Source organism: Aspergillus terreus, genomic scaffold, assembly GCF_000149615.1.
Source record: "Aspergillus terreus NIH2624 scaffold_6 genomic scaffold, whole genome shotgun sequence".
Lineage (NCBI taxonomy): Eukaryota > Fungi > Ascomycota > Eurotiomycetes > Eurotiales > Aspergillaceae > Aspergillus > Aspergillus terreus.
In genome coordinates, this window is record NT_165929.1 from 280,280 (window position 1) to 295,920 (window position 15,641).

The 15,641-nt window shown below is 54.1% G+C and overlaps 4 protein-coding genes across 4 annotated transcripts; 3 read left to right on the top strand and 1 right to left on the bottom strand.

Annotated features, from left to right (window-relative positions):
- Positions 1 to 352: 352 nt before the first annotated feature.
- On the top strand, positions 353 to 6,157 carry ATEG_04349 (putative Rho guanyl nucleotide exchange factor; the record flags this gene model as incomplete). The annotated part of the gene is made up of 2 exons (XM_001213527.1): positions 353 to 4,864; positions 4,973 to 6,157. 2 exons carry the CDS (start codon positions 353 to 355, stop codon positions 6,155 to 6,157), a joined length of 5,697 nt encoding a protein of 1,898 aa, XP_001213527.1.
- A 1,153-nt stretch (positions 6,158 to 7,310) lies between these two features.
- Positions 7,311 to 8,383, top strand: ATEG_04350 (Ulp1 protease family protein; the record flags this gene model as incomplete). The annotated part of the gene is made up of 5 exons (XM_001213528.1): positions 7,311 to 7,353; positions 7,506 to 7,555; positions 7,638 to 7,657; positions 7,716 to 8,293; positions 8,364 to 8,383. The coding sequence occupies 5 exons, from the start codon at positions 7,311 to 7,313 to the stop codon at positions 8,381 to 8,383; spliced, it is 711 nt and encodes a 236-aa protein (XP_001213528.1).
- A 1,395-nt stretch (positions 8,384 to 9,778) lies between these two features.
- On the top strand, positions 9,779 to 10,960 carry ATEG_04351 (uncharacterized protein; the record flags this gene model as incomplete). The annotated part of the gene is made up of 1 exon (XM_001213529.1): positions 9,779 to 10,960. The coding sequence occupies one exon, from the start codon at positions 9,779 to 9,781 to the stop codon at positions 10,958 to 10,960; it is 1,182 nt and encodes a 393-aa protein (XP_001213529.1).
- Positions 10,961 to 12,992: 2,032 nt separating this feature from the next.
- Positions 12,993 to 14,594, bottom strand: ATEG_04352 (putative cyclin-dependent protein kinase complex component; the record flags this gene model as incomplete). Its single annotated transcript, XM_001213530.1, has 2 exons — positions 12,993 to 13,295; positions 13,356 to 14,594. 2 exons carry the CDS (start codon positions 14,592 to 14,594, stop codon positions 12,993 to 12,995), a joined length of 1,542 nt encoding a protein of 513 aa, XP_001213530.1.
- Positions 14,595 to 15,641: the final 1,047 nt, after the last annotated feature.

Below are 15,641 nucleotides of genomic sequence, written 5' to 3' on the forward strand. Positions count from 1 at the left end.
TGTCTCTCTTCCCGATCCGACTTCTGCCATCTCGTTCGGCTCGCCGCTCCCTCCTGCGTCGTTCTCTTCTAAATATGACGCCCGACTGGGGTAATGCTACCCGGTGATGCTCGTGCTTTGTAGTTCTGGCCGGTCCATCTGCAACTTCATCTGTGACCTACCAGCTGTGAACAACGCATCGCAAGCCTGAGCACCCTCGATCAGGAAGGTTCTCCACCAACCATCCCGTTAGGTGACAATTCGCGCCGAATCATACCTATAGCTCTGAAATTAAAGGGGAAAACAAAAGTACAGAGGCATCGTTCGGGGAGGGACAAAGACGCACTGACTGAATCTCCTTGAAGAATGCAAGATGTCCGGCGGCGATGTCGAACCCAGCTCTTGCTTTCTCAACAGCAGCCCCCGGCGCCTATCGTCTCCGCCTCCTCACGACCACTTCTATGAGCTTCAGAACGCTCAAGAAGCGCCTCTAGCCGCGCCGTCTTCGCCTCCCCCGTTGTCGGTGTCCAGTACCACCCACCCTGCAGACCGCCGTCTCTCACCCTCATCCTCGAACAACCATCCGCTTTCGTCCACCATAGACACGCACATATCGTCAAACCCGGACGACTTCTATCGCACACATCTTTCCACGATATCGGCGGGGAATAACACTGCTGCTAGTCCGGAAAGTCTCCGGAGTGGTTTCGTCACAGGAGAGCTCCATCAATCCCAGCGTGTGTCATCCGTCCCAACACGACCCGGGCCGTCGTCGATTGTTCAGTCCGGACAATATCGTTCAGCCTCAGACACGTTCAAGAGCATCGGGCCCCGATCCACCAAGGACCGATCTGCCCAGATCCCAACCGCCAGGTCACGACAGGCCTCGTTCAAAGACCTCGTCAATAAATTCAACAACAACGTCGACCAGGTCCTACCCCTTCCCTCCGCGCCTATATCGCAGGAAACATCCAGGGCTGCGAGTCCAGTGAGTCCCATCGACGGTTCCGTGCGGAATCGGGCCTCGTTCCGCCAGCGCAACAACGATCCCTCCGCCAGACAGCCTTCACTGCCTCGGTGGAATTCAGCCCACGAATTCAATCAAGCTCGCGGTCCATCGTCGACTTCGTGGAAAGCTAGCGGCGTCAGCAATCATCCTCCATCCTCTCATCCGAATCCTCCCGACTCTCTCACTCGTCGGCCTCGGTTTGGGCAATTACTATCAGTAGACACAAGCTTCCAGGGCCAGGGACATGGAATCCCGTCGCATCTGCGACGTCGTGGTTCGGAAGGCAGCATCGCCAGTCCACATCCCGGGCTTTTAGAGCCCTTCGATCCGTCACCGGGACGGTCTCCTCTGACCCCCACCGCATGGTATTTGGGGCATACACCATTCCTAGAAGCTGTCAGTACTGGCGGGAACCATCATAGTCACCGGCGGACGAGGAGTGATATTTCTGGGATTTGGCCGGAGGGAGCTGCTGTGCACGCTCCCAGTTTCCACATGGCGGCCGCGGCCCCCTTGCAGCCGTCCTCCCCAACGTCGTTAGAGGACAGCCCACATTCCAAGTCCCGCATTCCTGTCTCTTCCCGCCGCCTCCAGTCGCCATCCGCTTCGGGTGATTCCTCCCCTACTGCCAGAGTCGACTCCACGTTCAGCAACCGGGTTGCCGCCCAGGTCTCACTGCCACCGAAAGGTATTAGCCGCCTTCCCAAACCGGCGCCAAAATCTCCTTCCCACGCGTCGAACGATGAGAAATCCCCAACGTTTGCATTTTCCCCACGCGCGAAGCGGGATATGACCCATGGTCGTTCTCGTCGGCCCCCTCCTGTGAAGGGTCCGTCGTTAGGAGCATACATAGCCGCTCCACCTCCTCCAAAGAAATCTCCAACACTACGCAGTTCTCGGCCCCGACCACCGGTGTCGCATACCTCTTCATCTACAGCACGATCTAAAGTGGGCGAGCGGGTGTCGAATTTCCAGAAACAGCTCAATAACGACCGTGAACCCCGAAACTCCAGGCCGCGGGATCGACGCCTGCCGGAGTTGGGTAACGTCGATTTTGCGACCAGGCGACAGAGAATCCAACAGGCATTCAACCGTACGGTCCAAGAGAATGAAAGGAAGGAAGAGAAAGCAGCAGAGCTTCGCCGGCAGGTTAAAGCTCGAGAAGAGAAGCAGGAGGCACCTCCCACTCCGGCGGTTGAGCCTCCGCGAGAAGATACGCCCAAACCAGTCAATCCTCCACCGCCTGAAGATACCGCAACTGTGATAGAAGTCTCTCCCGAGGACAGTCATGAAGAGAAAGAATTGACGCCGGAGTCCGATAATCCTCAAGTGCCACCCCAGCTTCGTGTTGACACAGACATCTGCAGCCAAGGGAGCGACTGCACGACTACTGAAACCCACCCTATAACGATGGACTCGCCCACCCTTGGAAACCCCGAGGGCGCACGCCAGATACATTCAAAATTAGTTGCGCCCGTTTCTGCGATGTCTACCGAGACACACGGTACTGCGTTCGACCCAGAACCTCAGGAAGGGCTTACGCGAGAGAACATACATGCGTCGCACCGGACATTGCTAAGTCAGATCATGCAAATCCGAGAGTCCAGCCCCAGCAGCTCATCATGTGACGAGCAAGATTTCAGCATGTCTGAAACGGATGACAGAGAGTCTGTTCCAATTATGTTAAAGGATGCGACGGGCATCGACGACTGCATGGACAGCAGCGATAACCCGGAGCACTCTGACTCGTATAACCAACATGATGCGTCCGGAAATGGTATAATTAATCGGTGGAGCATGAGCTCCTGGTCGTCATCCCTTCGCAACCAGCACTCTACGGATGATCAGTGCGAGGCCAGTGGAGACGATCTCTCCCAAGTTCCACCGTCTGTGGACGAGAGCGAGGCGGCCACTACTCAATCATGTTCCGCTTCAAGTGCACCCGAATCGATTACCATCCCTCAACTTTCTCATGTTCCTCAGGAGAACCGGGCGGAGCTTATCTCCAATCACGAAGCGGTCAGGGCGGCCTTTGGCTATTCCAACGCACCTAATCTGGCGAGGCTAGGTGGGTGGGATTCCAACCGTGTGACTCAACTGTATTTAGAAACTCTCACTCGCGGCAAAGGTCATCAGCTTCCCATGCCTGCAATCCGCGCGTCGCCCGAGCCTCGAAATGCAGTCGATACAAGGGCGGATGGAAGAGCTGACAGCCTGACTGACGAGCCCGTCGTTGTGTCAAGCAAAGATCTTCCTCCGTCCGAACGGCTGGGGCATACCGCCAGTCTAGTCCTGCCAGACGATTGGGAACATGCCTCTCCGTCTATTCTGGATTGGATGAAAGTTGCAGCGGAAGAAGCTGCGCCGCCACCACCACCACCAAAAGATTCTATCATTCCCAACAACAGTACACCAACTCCGCGACCGGACGCTCAAATCTCGTCATCAGCGACCCCCGGTGAAACCCTTGGCCTAGCCATCAATGTTCAGCTACCCAAGGAGGATTCGGAAGAGCGTGCCCCTACTTTGCCGCGGTATGATGCTTCAGAGCTTCCCACGGGTTCACAAGTTGAAGAGTTGCTTCCTGTACCTCTGGCTAAAGAGCAAGCGCAACTGTTGGGTACATCCCAGAGTACCCCATTCGCACCTTTGGGCCCTGTGCAGAGCACTGGGAGCAGTGGGGACTCCTCACTCCGACACGCGGAATCGGTTGCCTCTCCTGAGGCAATGGGTTCTTCATCTACCTCTTTGGTCCCGTCCACCTCTGAGCAGGTGCGGCCGGCCTCCATGTCTCCATCTCCAGAACAGCGGCGTTTGAAGAAGCGACGGCACGTTATCAAGGAGCTGATCGACACTGAATATACCTTTGGAAGGGATATGAAAGTCGTTGACGACATCTACAAAGGCACATCGAGTTCGTGCTTGGACCTTTCTTCGGATGATGTAAAGGTCCTTTTTGCCAATTCGGATCAAGTGGTACACTTTTCGATGGTCTTTCTGGATTCCCTAAAGGAAGCGGCGAGAAGCGTCTATGTAATGCCCAAATCACAGCGCTGGAGCAGCAAACGCAGTGCGAGAAACCACCATATGGTGAGGACCGACACAGAGGCTTCTGGTGTACCGGGACTCTCGGAGCTTGACAAAGATCATGCGACCTGCATCGGCCAAGCCTTTATCGCTAACATGGCTCAGATGGAAAAAGTTTACGCGGACTACCTGAAGAACCATGACGCTGCCAATAAGAAACTCCAAGCCTTGCAACGCAATCCAAAGGTCGCCATCTGGCTCAAGGAGTGCCGAGAGTGGGCATCAGATCTCACAAGCGCGTGGGACTTGGATTCATTGCTTGTCAAGCCAGTACAGAGAATCCTGAAATATCCTCTGTTATTAACAGAGCTCTTGGACTCGACGCCAGAGAACCACCCCGATCGCCCAGCTCTTCTCAGTGCTCTCGAAGAGGTCACCAGCATCTCGGTTCGTATCAACGAGATGAAGAAACGGGCCGATCTAGTTGGCCAAGTCGTCGGCCGAAAGCGAAAAGAATCCGATGTCAGAGCCGGCTTGTCCAAGGCCTTTGGTCGTCGTACGGAGAAGCTGAAGCAGCAGGTGGGGCTCTCAGAACTGGTCGAGGATAAGGAATACGATGCTCTGTCCCAACGTTTTGGAGACAACTTCTTCCAGCTGCAGGTCGTCATGCGGGATGCTGAGATGTACACTCGCGAAGTGCAGGGCTCTCTCGAGCGTTTCAGTGAATTTGTCTCTGCCATTGAAGGTTTCGTCGATGTATCTCAAACCAACTATTCAGAGTTGGAGGGAAAGTGGCGTGAACTTAGAGTGACTGTTCAGGGATTGTTATCCGTGGCGTTGCCGGATCATGTAAGAGAAACCACCTTCTTCGCGCACACCCATCCCCTTGCACCTACATCGATCCACGCCATGCATCGCCTTCTATTGATCTGAGAGTATGGGCTAATCCGAGTCTAGATTGCCACCGTTCGCAAGAGTGTCATCGATCCAATGGTCACCTTACTGAAGCTCCACGATGGTCCCCAGAGAGTAATGAGGAAGCGCGACAAACGCCTGATGGACTATGCACGCTTCAAAAGCATCAGGGACAGGGGTGACAAGCCCGATAAGAAGACCGCCGAGCAAGGCGAGCAATTTGTGGCACTCAATGAGACCTTGAAAGATGAGCTTCCTAAGCTTTACTCTCTGACCGCCAAGTTGATGGAGGCTTGTTTGGAAAACTTTGTGCAGATACAGTCGACCTGGTTCAATACTCTGCAGGAGAAGCTGACCTCTCTCGTTGATGTGTTCCCGGATGACATCCAGAAGGTCATTGGGGATTGGTCCGCAGCTTTCAACTTCTCAGAAGCTCAAGTACTATCGCTTGGGATTTGCAACGGCTCGTTGCTCGCGGAAGCTGTCAACCTTGTGAACTTCAACACACCCTCAACTGGGGCAACCATCAGCTCACCTCGACGGCCTTCAACCGTTAATAGCTCCAGCACGCGAGTGGGATCTGGCATTGAGGACTCACCCAAAGTTTCTCACGACTTCAGCACTGGCAGTCGGCCGTTCCAGTCGCCAAGTCTCGATAGCCAGTCCCAGATCTCCCACGGACGCCACCGTACTGATTCCACATTCTCAGGCCGCACTGGAGGCGATCACCCTGAAATTCCGCGTAGTCAGGCGCTGCAACACATTACCCATGGCTCCTCGACCTCTATCCCTACCATCAATTCCAATACGGAATCGTTCCCCAGCCTTCCTCGTCTGAGTCTCGAATCGCCTTTCTTAGCCGACCTGATCGGCCCATCCAACGACGAAGCGAAGCCAAGTGAGGAGCAACCTACCTCTCCCGGCGGTCGTTATTCTGGGTTCTTCTCGTCTGCGATGCCGATGTCCGACAATCCGCAAGAGAATGCCCGGCCTGAGAATGACGCACCCAAAGAGCCTGCCGTTCTCTTCCTTGCTGCCAGCATTTACGAGTTCAATATTGATCGGGCTCGACGCGAAGCTGGGTACCCTTATTTGACATATGTGGCCGGCGAGATCTTCGACGTGATCGCGGAGAAGGGTGAGCTATGGCTGGCCAAAAATCAGGATGATCCCACGAATCAAGTCGGCTGGATCTGGAATAAACATTTTGCGAAGCTTTCGACTTGAGCTATTGATTTCGGTGGTATCGTTTTGCTTGTATATTTGACGTGACTTGCCGACTCGCCTACGTCCTACGATTTTCGACCTTCCTGGATGCGAGACGTCCTGAGGTCGCGCAGTTGACAATCACGCGGCCTACCTATGGAACACTTTTCATTCGCGATGAATTTGTTTTGTGGTGGATCAGAAACATCTGCCCCTATACGACGGCTGAATAACTGTTTTATTTTGTTTGATCTATTGTTTGCTATGGAGCGGGATGTTGCGACCATGATTGCTGTTTTATCTGGGTCTCAGTCGAGACTGGATGCTCCCTCAGGAGCAGACATGTACATTTAGATACCCCCATGATTTGAGCTTGCTATTTGAGACGATTAGATACCGAACATGAGCTATGTCCATTGAGTATGTTTATTCAAAAAGTGGTTGCACAACGACCTAACCCAGCCACATACACCGCCACAGCCAGTGACGTCGTGCGCCGTGGCTGATGACGCTGGATCACGATCTCCCGCAAGGAAACCGGCAGTCGGCGACCAGTTTGCCGTCCCGGACTCGATCAATCATTCCCGTCCCTTGCATCGGACTCCTCTTTTTTTATACACCTCGTCTTGGGTGCTGTGGAATTCTCTGGCTGTTGTCCTGGTCCCTCCCCCGCCACATGTGATTCGACTGTCGCTGCAGGGGACCGTTTCGAACAACCAAGGTATCTTCTTTCCCCGTTCCGAGTGAAACCGGAGATCACCCACAGCTCATCGACGCAAGATCCAGTGCCCTTGGCCTAGAGTTTTGTCGCTCGAAACTTCTTCCTATATGACTTTGCAACGTCCCTCGCCCACCGGCCTCAAGTCATAACTCGCAGTCCTCCCGTTCCTCCTCCGTCTTCCTCCACATCCCGCCTTGGCAATTTCACCACCGAGGTTGGCATTGACCGGAGATACACGTCTGCGGATAGACCTAGTGAACATACACACATATATATACGTATCATCAACGCACCAACAACGTCTCGCCCCGCGGATAGATAGGTAGGAGCCGTAAAAATGCGCGAGGGCGGATTGGGCAGACTGCAGAAGAGGATGAGGAGGTTCGGTGACACCGTAGGGCTCTCTGTCTTGTGTTCCGTCGCGGGTTTCAGAAAAGATGCTGAATGCTGATCATGGTGCTTTTCCAGTTGAATCCGGACGATGCGTACCTCAGCTGTGAGTTTGGCTGTTCTTCCCTCGAATCGCAACTCTTCTCGGTGATGGGGAGTGTCTGACCGGTCCGAGTTCTCAGATCACGATATCCGATGTGCGTAAAGCGATCCTGTCGAGCCCCGGGCGTGGCCCTGGTCTGGTCTGACGATTCATAGTAACGCGGGAAGACATGCAATCTCTCAAAAATGACTGGTTGACGGATAATGTGCGTATCTGAATTCCTTCCGATCTTTTGGATCTACATGCATGGATTCTTATGATGGGACTGTCTGTGCTGACTTTCGCAGATAATTTCCTTCTGGGAAGAGTAAGACGAGTCTTTTACCAGCTTTCTTGCCGCGCATCCCCCAACTGAAGCAATCTAGGTATCTGGAGCGCGAGTTCCTGGTACAATATAAACACTCGAATATTGTCCTCCTCCGGCCAAGCATGTCGTTCATGATCTTGCAAACCCCCAACCCGCACTCCTTGCGCGAAGCCCTTCCGGACTTCTCCCGCACGACGCACGTATTCCTGCCCATCAACGACTGCCGCAACGTGACCGAGGCTGAAGGCGGCACCCACTGGTCTCTGCTGCTGATCTCCATCGTGGATGGCGTCGCCTTCCACTACGACTCGCTGCCGCCTGGTAATTATTGGGAGGCGCGACAGGTGACGATGAAGTTCGGGGCGCTTCTCGGACGGCCGATCAGGTATATTCATCTGGAAGACTCCCCTGTGCAGGAGAACGGCAGCGACTGCGGGGTATTTGTGTGTCTGAGCATGCGCCATCTGCTGCTGAAGCGGTTGTTGACAGCCAACGCGAACGAGAAGGTCAGCATGAGTCTCGGAGGCCGAAAGGTGGACGCGCGCGCCGGGCGCAAAGAGATCGCGAAGATTATCGAGGGCTTCCGGAAAGAAGGGGAGCGACGGAGATCGTACGTTGACCTATTGGTTTATATCAGTTGCAACCCGACTGCTTTTTCTGCTTTTTCATTTGTTTATCTGATGGTGATTGCTGACGGTGAGTGCAGCGCGAGTCTTAGCCCGTTAGGCAAAAAGTCACGGAGTCCTCCACGGATCGAATGAGGCGTTGTAGATGGGCCCCGGTGCAGTGGCGTGTTACGTACGGTATGGATTACGCGGAATGGTATACGATTTCACTGGTTTGAGGTTCTCCTTCGTGTTGTCTCTTTCTCTTTTTTGGATTATACTTAGTCTGTGTTTTGATAGTCTCGTCTGCTGTGGTAGACGAGGATGTTGCTTTGCATCGCAGCCTTGCATGAGCATAATATCATTCTATTATACGGGATCTTTTTGAAGTAGCCATCATAGTTGACATGGGATTGGATTGTGTTGCTAAACAGGCGTACAGACACGGGTGTAGTTCAAACACCGACTAACCGTGGTGTCCAGCAACGATCTATCTAAGGCGGAGATATATATCCACGGCATCATCACTCAACGTCATCTCTAAAGGAAGCGGAAGAATATATCATGAGAGACGACGCGACAAAAGATCCACCTTGTATGTCCTCTATCTCCCTTCAGTATCATGGCTAACGACTGCCGCATCCAGGAGGAACCTGGTAATTTCGTGTTGGTACTCGACCGTTGTTGACATCCATGTGTTCTTGAGACCATCAAGGAAAGAACACTATCGACCCTTTCCCATGCCATGGATGTAAACAAACTGTGAGTCCCGATTTGTGAGTCACTGTTTGTTTACATTTGTGTTGCGTCCACAATGGAAAGAGGCAATGGGTTTGTTTTGCACCTGGCAAACTCGAAGTGGAGGGTGATGCTTGTCGACCACGATATGAGACCAATGAAGCAGGCCTCGTCTACGCCATAAGCTGGTGAATCTACCGTTTGCAGGGAGGGACCAGTGAAGGGATATCTGGGAAGGACGTCCATTCATAGGGCTGACTGGTATCCACCGTGAAGAAGCTAAACGGACATAAGCTCATTGTTGCAGCGGAGTCTAAGACCGTTCGAGCTAGTTTGATATCCGAGTCCATATCACATCGCCCTACATCTACTCCTGTGTGCTTCACCATGCATCTCCGTACTTCTCCAATGGTTGAGTGTCGTCCGCCATCCTGGGCACTGGGCTTCTTCCTCCTTCCACATCTCGCTCCGACGTGATTCTGGCTGCCATGCCTCTTTCCAACTTCATGAAACAGAAGTCGCCCTCCGCGACGATGCTGCCATTCTCATTCAGAAGGAGCCCGCTGGTTCCTTCTCCAACAGCAACGCATCCTGCCTATATATCCCCCGCCGTTCTCCCGTGTCTCCTCTTCCTCCTCTTCTTCTCTCCATGCCTCATGGTCTAAGCTGCTAGTATCGTTTCTAACGTTTACGCCCACGCTTCTTCCGTCCCTGGCCAGCTCCCCCTGCGTTCCCCTTCCCTGCTTTCTTCTCGTGCTTCTTTTTGGCCCAGTACACAATGGCTCGCCTTTGTGTACCCGGGTTCCCTTTTCGTCCTTCGGAGAAGGTGCCTCGATTTACGACACGGCCAGCCTTTCGTTCCTTTCCTGCCCGCCGTATCGTATATCGACCCACGACACCGACTCCGATCCGCTCCTTTGAGCCAGTGTTTAGCAAACCTGGCATCCGGTACTTCCCTCGCATGAAGAAAGGTTCGCGTATTCCTGTTCGTGTTGTCCCAGCACATATCTCTCGTTTCCTGGCCCGTGGCACCCTTCCCACTGTTGCCCCAGTCACTCCTTCAGCCCGGCCCAATGTCACTCCTTCATCTTCCCCCGCCACGGAGGCTTCTCTCGCTTGTCTCGAGGAGAGAAGAGAGGCTCGTCAGGCCAGATCGCGGCCTTGGGCTCAGCTCAGGTCGTCGATTGACAAGCAGTCCCGTCAGGGACACCTGTCAGCCCACCGTCCGTGTACCCCCCATCCCACCCGTGTCTCTCGTTCTGTTACCCGTCCCCAGACTCCTGTCTCTCGTTCTGTGGCTCGGCCTCCCACTCCTGTCTCTCGTTCTGGCGCTCCCTGTGGCCGTTGCCCTCATCACTGCCCCCAGCCCCGGCCCCAGCGCCAGCCCCGTCCCCGTGTTCCTGCTTCTACTTTTGCTCCTCGTTCCCAGCCTCCTGTCACTCGTTCTGAGGCCCCGGTCACTCGTTCTGTACCCACTGTCACTCGTTCTGTACCCCCCGTCACTCGTTCCCTCCCTCCCATCTCCGAGCCCACGGTGAAGGCTACTCGGACACGCGCTCAACGGGTTCCGGCCCAGACAACTTCCTCCTATGCGAAGGAGAGGCGCGTGCGCTTCGGCGTGACTACGGTCGTCCCTGTATCTCGCTGGATCGTGCGGCAAGAGCATGTGTATCCCGCTCCGCCTTTGGCCATGGGCCACTTGCAGGGTTGGGATGTCACTCCTCTATCGGAGTCCGATGAAGCTGGTGAGGATAGCAAGTTTGTTACGTATTGGGGTTCCGATTCGTACATCATGCTTACATCCAACCATGCCAAGGAGCCTTGTGATCGTTACGGTTGTGCGTGGAATACCCTGGCTCGCATCCAGCGGAAACGCCCGCACTGGTCCCCCGAACGTATCTTCAAGGCGTGGCTGCACATTCGTTCCAATATCAGAAAGCAAGGAGGGTTCGCCCTATGACTTAGCTCTGATCTTCCCTTCCCTTCTTTCTCGCCCCCACGTTCTCTACACCCCGCTCCTTGTCTTTGTCTTTCCTTTCTTTTCTTTGTGCTGCTTCACGCGAACCTTTTCTTCACTTCCACTCCTTTTACTCCATTGGATGGACTTCTCGGAAGTCCATCAGGTTCTGCTGATCGGGTCACAGGTCGCTACCGCATGTCCTGCCGTGATATTGGTGGCTAGGCTTAGCCGACGGAAGGGTAAGTCATGACCTCCAATGTGTTCGGAGAACAAGTCCACTGACTGCAACTCAACAGAGGATTCCTAGGCGAGGGGTTCCATCTTCATGGGTAATGACGCCGGACTGTACGCGGTCCGTAAGTCGTATCCCTTCCCAGGAGCGGTAGCATCCCGCCGCACTCGCGGACGCACTTGGTACTGCGAGGAGGATTTCTTGGTAAGTTCCTCCTTGCCCTCGTTGGCTCTTCACAAGTGACTGACTCGCGTTCCTAAGGGCATCGGGGGTTCTATCCTGGAGAGGATCCTGTTATTACTATTAGTTAGTGCCCTCCAGGGTTGCGAGTGTTCCGCACGGGAAGGTGTTGGATTTGCGTTTCTGGTTTGCTTTCTTTCTTGTTCCATTGGCACTGGAGAGGCGATGTATCAGGCGTTTGCGTTTCTTTCTGTTCTACCTCCAGAGGGTTGGGTGGTGGGCCATTTGCTTTGCTTTGCTTTGCTTTGCTTCGTTTTTTTGCGTTATGCATATTGGCACTGGAGAGACACTGTATTTTTGCTTTTCTGTTCCATCCTCATAGGAGGTGGATTGGTCCTCCAGTGGGTTGGGTGGTTGGGCCATTTGCTTTGCTTCGTTTTTTTGCTTTGCTTTCGTATATTGGCACTGGAGAGGTGATGTACCAGGCATTTGCCTTCCTTTTTGTTCTACCTCCAGTGGGTTGGGTGGTGGGCCAATATAAATGTATTATATTGCTTCACTGGCGCTGGAGAGACACTGTACTTTTGTTTTTCTGTGCCATCTTCATAGCAGGTGGATTGGTCCTCCAGGCTTTTGAATCAATGCCCAACATTCGCTTTGGGATTTGATCATCCATCACAATCGTACGCAGGATTCCGCTTGACATTGTATGGCGGGTGTGAGGGAACGACACAGTGCTCTTAGACACGACGGTGGAACATGGCATTAGACAGCATCAGACCGAAGGAAACAAAGGCGAGGCCTCAGATATACCGCGATGTTATTCCTAGAGACACATCGGGGATCAGACGGTGCACCGGAAGGACCCTATCAAGGTGTTTACTGAGGAGACGATTGTGGTGGGATTCGGCAGAAGGGTCCGGGTCTGGAGTTTGCGGTGTTTGGGAGGGACGCATTGGACCCTGACCCATGGCAGGGGAACGGATACAAGAGATGTACAAGAGAGGTACCAGAGGCTGGCCGCAGGGAACATGTCCATTGAACGTTTCTTACGGACGAGGGCACAGCTAGAATCAACCAAGACGAAGGGACATCAGGCTACGGGATCATCGGGTATACAGCGCGGAGAAACACCATAGATGGGTCGGTGTAAATTATAAAGTATGGACAGCATAGATCGACGGAGAAAAGGGAAGACAAGATCAGCGAGTCAAAGAAGAAAACAAACCCGGACAATTCTGGCAACCGTATATCCCCCGAGACAGAACAAGACAAGGACACAACACGACAAGGAAACTCCGACAAACACCCGCCGATGATGAAAACAGACAATATGCAAGGAAGAAACGTGTACATACAAAGCAGGCCAGGCGCAGCTGTTCGCAGACGACGACCATGAAGCATAAATGGGAGGAGGAAAGAAAGCACAATCGTAACGGAAACCAAGACGCTGACAGCCAAAGAGTCTATAAATCGAAGGAGAGGTTCCAACCATTCATGCGCTAGGCGACACAAGAAGATAGGGGAGGCCCTGCCGCTGAAAGCGGTTGGGCCGTGTCATTCCTTTTGAATGACGAGAAGAGGTGGTGCACGTAGTACGGATCGGGCTGTGTTCCACGCTTATGGTGGAGTTGGGGTTTGCCGGACTTTGGGCCGGTCAAGGTCACGTCGTTCGCGCGTACGCATGTGTATCCCGTCCGATCCTTGGTCAGACGTGGGGGGTGGGTTGATGTGATGGGGGATTGTGGGATGCGCCTGTTGTTGCTGCTGCTGCTGCTGAGCGACAACCTCCCGTGCGTAGAACTCCACAAGCATGGTCCCATATGCCTCGAGCTCCTCTACCGGGATCGACAGTCGGAAGTCGTTCAACAGAAGGAACTGCAGTTCCAAGTGGTTCAATTCGACTAGCGGAAGGCCCCCAACCTATTCAACATAGATCAGCTATCAACAGCTTAACTCAAGGGGAGAGGACTAATAGCTTACCTTTGCGTATCGAGAATTAGTATAGAAAACATCGGAGAAGAATTTACTGGCACAGGTCACGCCCGCGATGACCAGTCGATGAATGTTGAAACTATCCACAACAAAGAAATGCGAGAGGAGATCGTCCTGCTCCTGGGGATCTAATGACGGGGAGACCGAGGAAGGTGTTGAGGGGTCTTGGGCTCTGACGCCACCGGAGGATGGAGGGGTCACCATCGGAGAGGTGTGGGTGGGAAGCGTCACAGGCGAAGATCGAGGAGGCGCTTCTTCCTGGACCGCGGAGGAACTGGGTCCGCGGCGGCGGAGGCTTTCAATTTGGCCCTTGTTGACCAGTTCGGTCATACGGTCAAAGTAGATAAGAAGACTGAGAAAGACCTCGTATGTAGTGGGACAATATTTATGGATGCGGGACAGATAGCTGAGGATGCTGATACTCGGCACATTCTTGCCGTGAAACGCGAGCACGCTGGTGGCCTGGGGGCTCAGGTTCGTGGTGCCGTCCGGAGGAGGGATGTGGCGATGGACGTGTTCGTGATGCATGTCGTTGGTGGTGGTGATTTTCGTCAGGAGCCCCGCAACCATTTCGATGATGTCCGTGACCGGCATGGAACTGATCTCGTATTGGTACTCCTGGGACCATTGTCCGGGCACGTGGTCCCGGTGCGACTGGGCCAGGAACTCCTCGCTGGCGAAACTCTGGATATGAGACAGGTCCCGGATCTTGATGCGACTGGGAGAGCTGGCCTCGGAACCTCCTAGCGACCGCATGGATCGGAATGTCGGGCGCAACCGTGGCGAAGCGGGCGACGAGCGGCTTCCCGGATGCGAGCTGCCGGTTGGGATTTGGCCGTGGTCGCCAGACGATTCGGAAACATGATGAGAGGGATGAGCGTCATCGCCGGGATGCGAGGTGTGGATGCTCATTGAGTTGGACAGGTCGGACGAGTAGGCGGACCCAGGCGTGGCAGTGACAGAGGTCTCCCGCGTGGATGGGTGAGAAGGCGTGTGCGAAGGCCGACTGATGTAGCCCGGAGCATCCTGTGGCGGGTGCGAGGACAAACGTGCAGAACCAGCGGCGGCGGAGGTGGACGGCGGGGCTGTGGACGAAGTGGGGGTGGTGTTGGATGAGGTGGACCTCGAGCTACCGGTCTCGAGGTGGGAAGAGGGATGGTGAGACAAGGCGCGACGAGACGAAGGCTGATAGACCGATTCCGAGGGAGTGATGGCGCCTCCCAGCATGGTGTAGGAGCTGTTGACGTGATCCGACCGCGGATGATTGATGAGGAGCGATCCCATGTCAAGTTGGGCGACGAGAAGGGCGAGGAGACAACAAGCGAGGACGGGATGCGGCGATTAAGGTTTCACCTGTCAAGCAGCGATCCAAGGCAGAGAGTCATCCACACACATTTTAAAGAAAAAAACCACGACCAGTATAAGAATCCGGGGGGGGGTGTACACTAGCTATGAGATATGAGGGGATGACAGACACCGTTGATATGGGGGGTGGGGTGATGATGGAAATCATCGGGGTGGCGCAGTCAATGCTTACAGAGTAACAGGGAAGACCGAGACCCAGGGGGGGAAATCGATTCAACAAGGGGGTTTCTTGATACCGTCTAGTCCAACAATGGGTCGAGACTTGATCAGGGAGATATCAACAGGGCCAAAGCACACACCCGTTTGAGCCCGACCCAAGCCTTCAGGGAATCACAGGCGATGAGAAGGGGTGACAATGGAGGGATGGTCCATTGCGGACAGGGAGTGAGGGAAGAACGAGAAGGAGAATGGAGGAGAGAGAGGAGAGATGAGAGGGGGAGGGGAGAGAAGAGGAGAGAGAGACAGAGAGAGATGGGAGGGAGCGGAAGAGAGACGGAGAGATGAAGAAAGCGGAAGAGAAGCAGACCGAGCTGGATGGCGGCAGACGGGAGAGAGAGAGAAACAGGTAATCTTCCCTCCTCCACGGGTACCTCGACTACTGTACACACAGTACTCTCCCTACACGGATCTTCGCCGGAATGACTGGAGACTTGCGATGGTTCTCATTCCAGTCTTTCTTTCTCTCCATCAGTCTTGACGACTCTTAGTACTCCGTCTATCGACGAATGACAGCTCTCCAGCAGCGCAGGTGTGTTCGTGACGGTCGATCGATTGGTCCGGAAACAGTCGATATATCGAACCCTGTTAAGCTACAATAACCCATACCTCCATCGGGACAAAGTGATGGATAGATATATCGGCGTCTCCTTGCATTCCACTTCTGCACACAATACGAATCCCCGTGAAAAA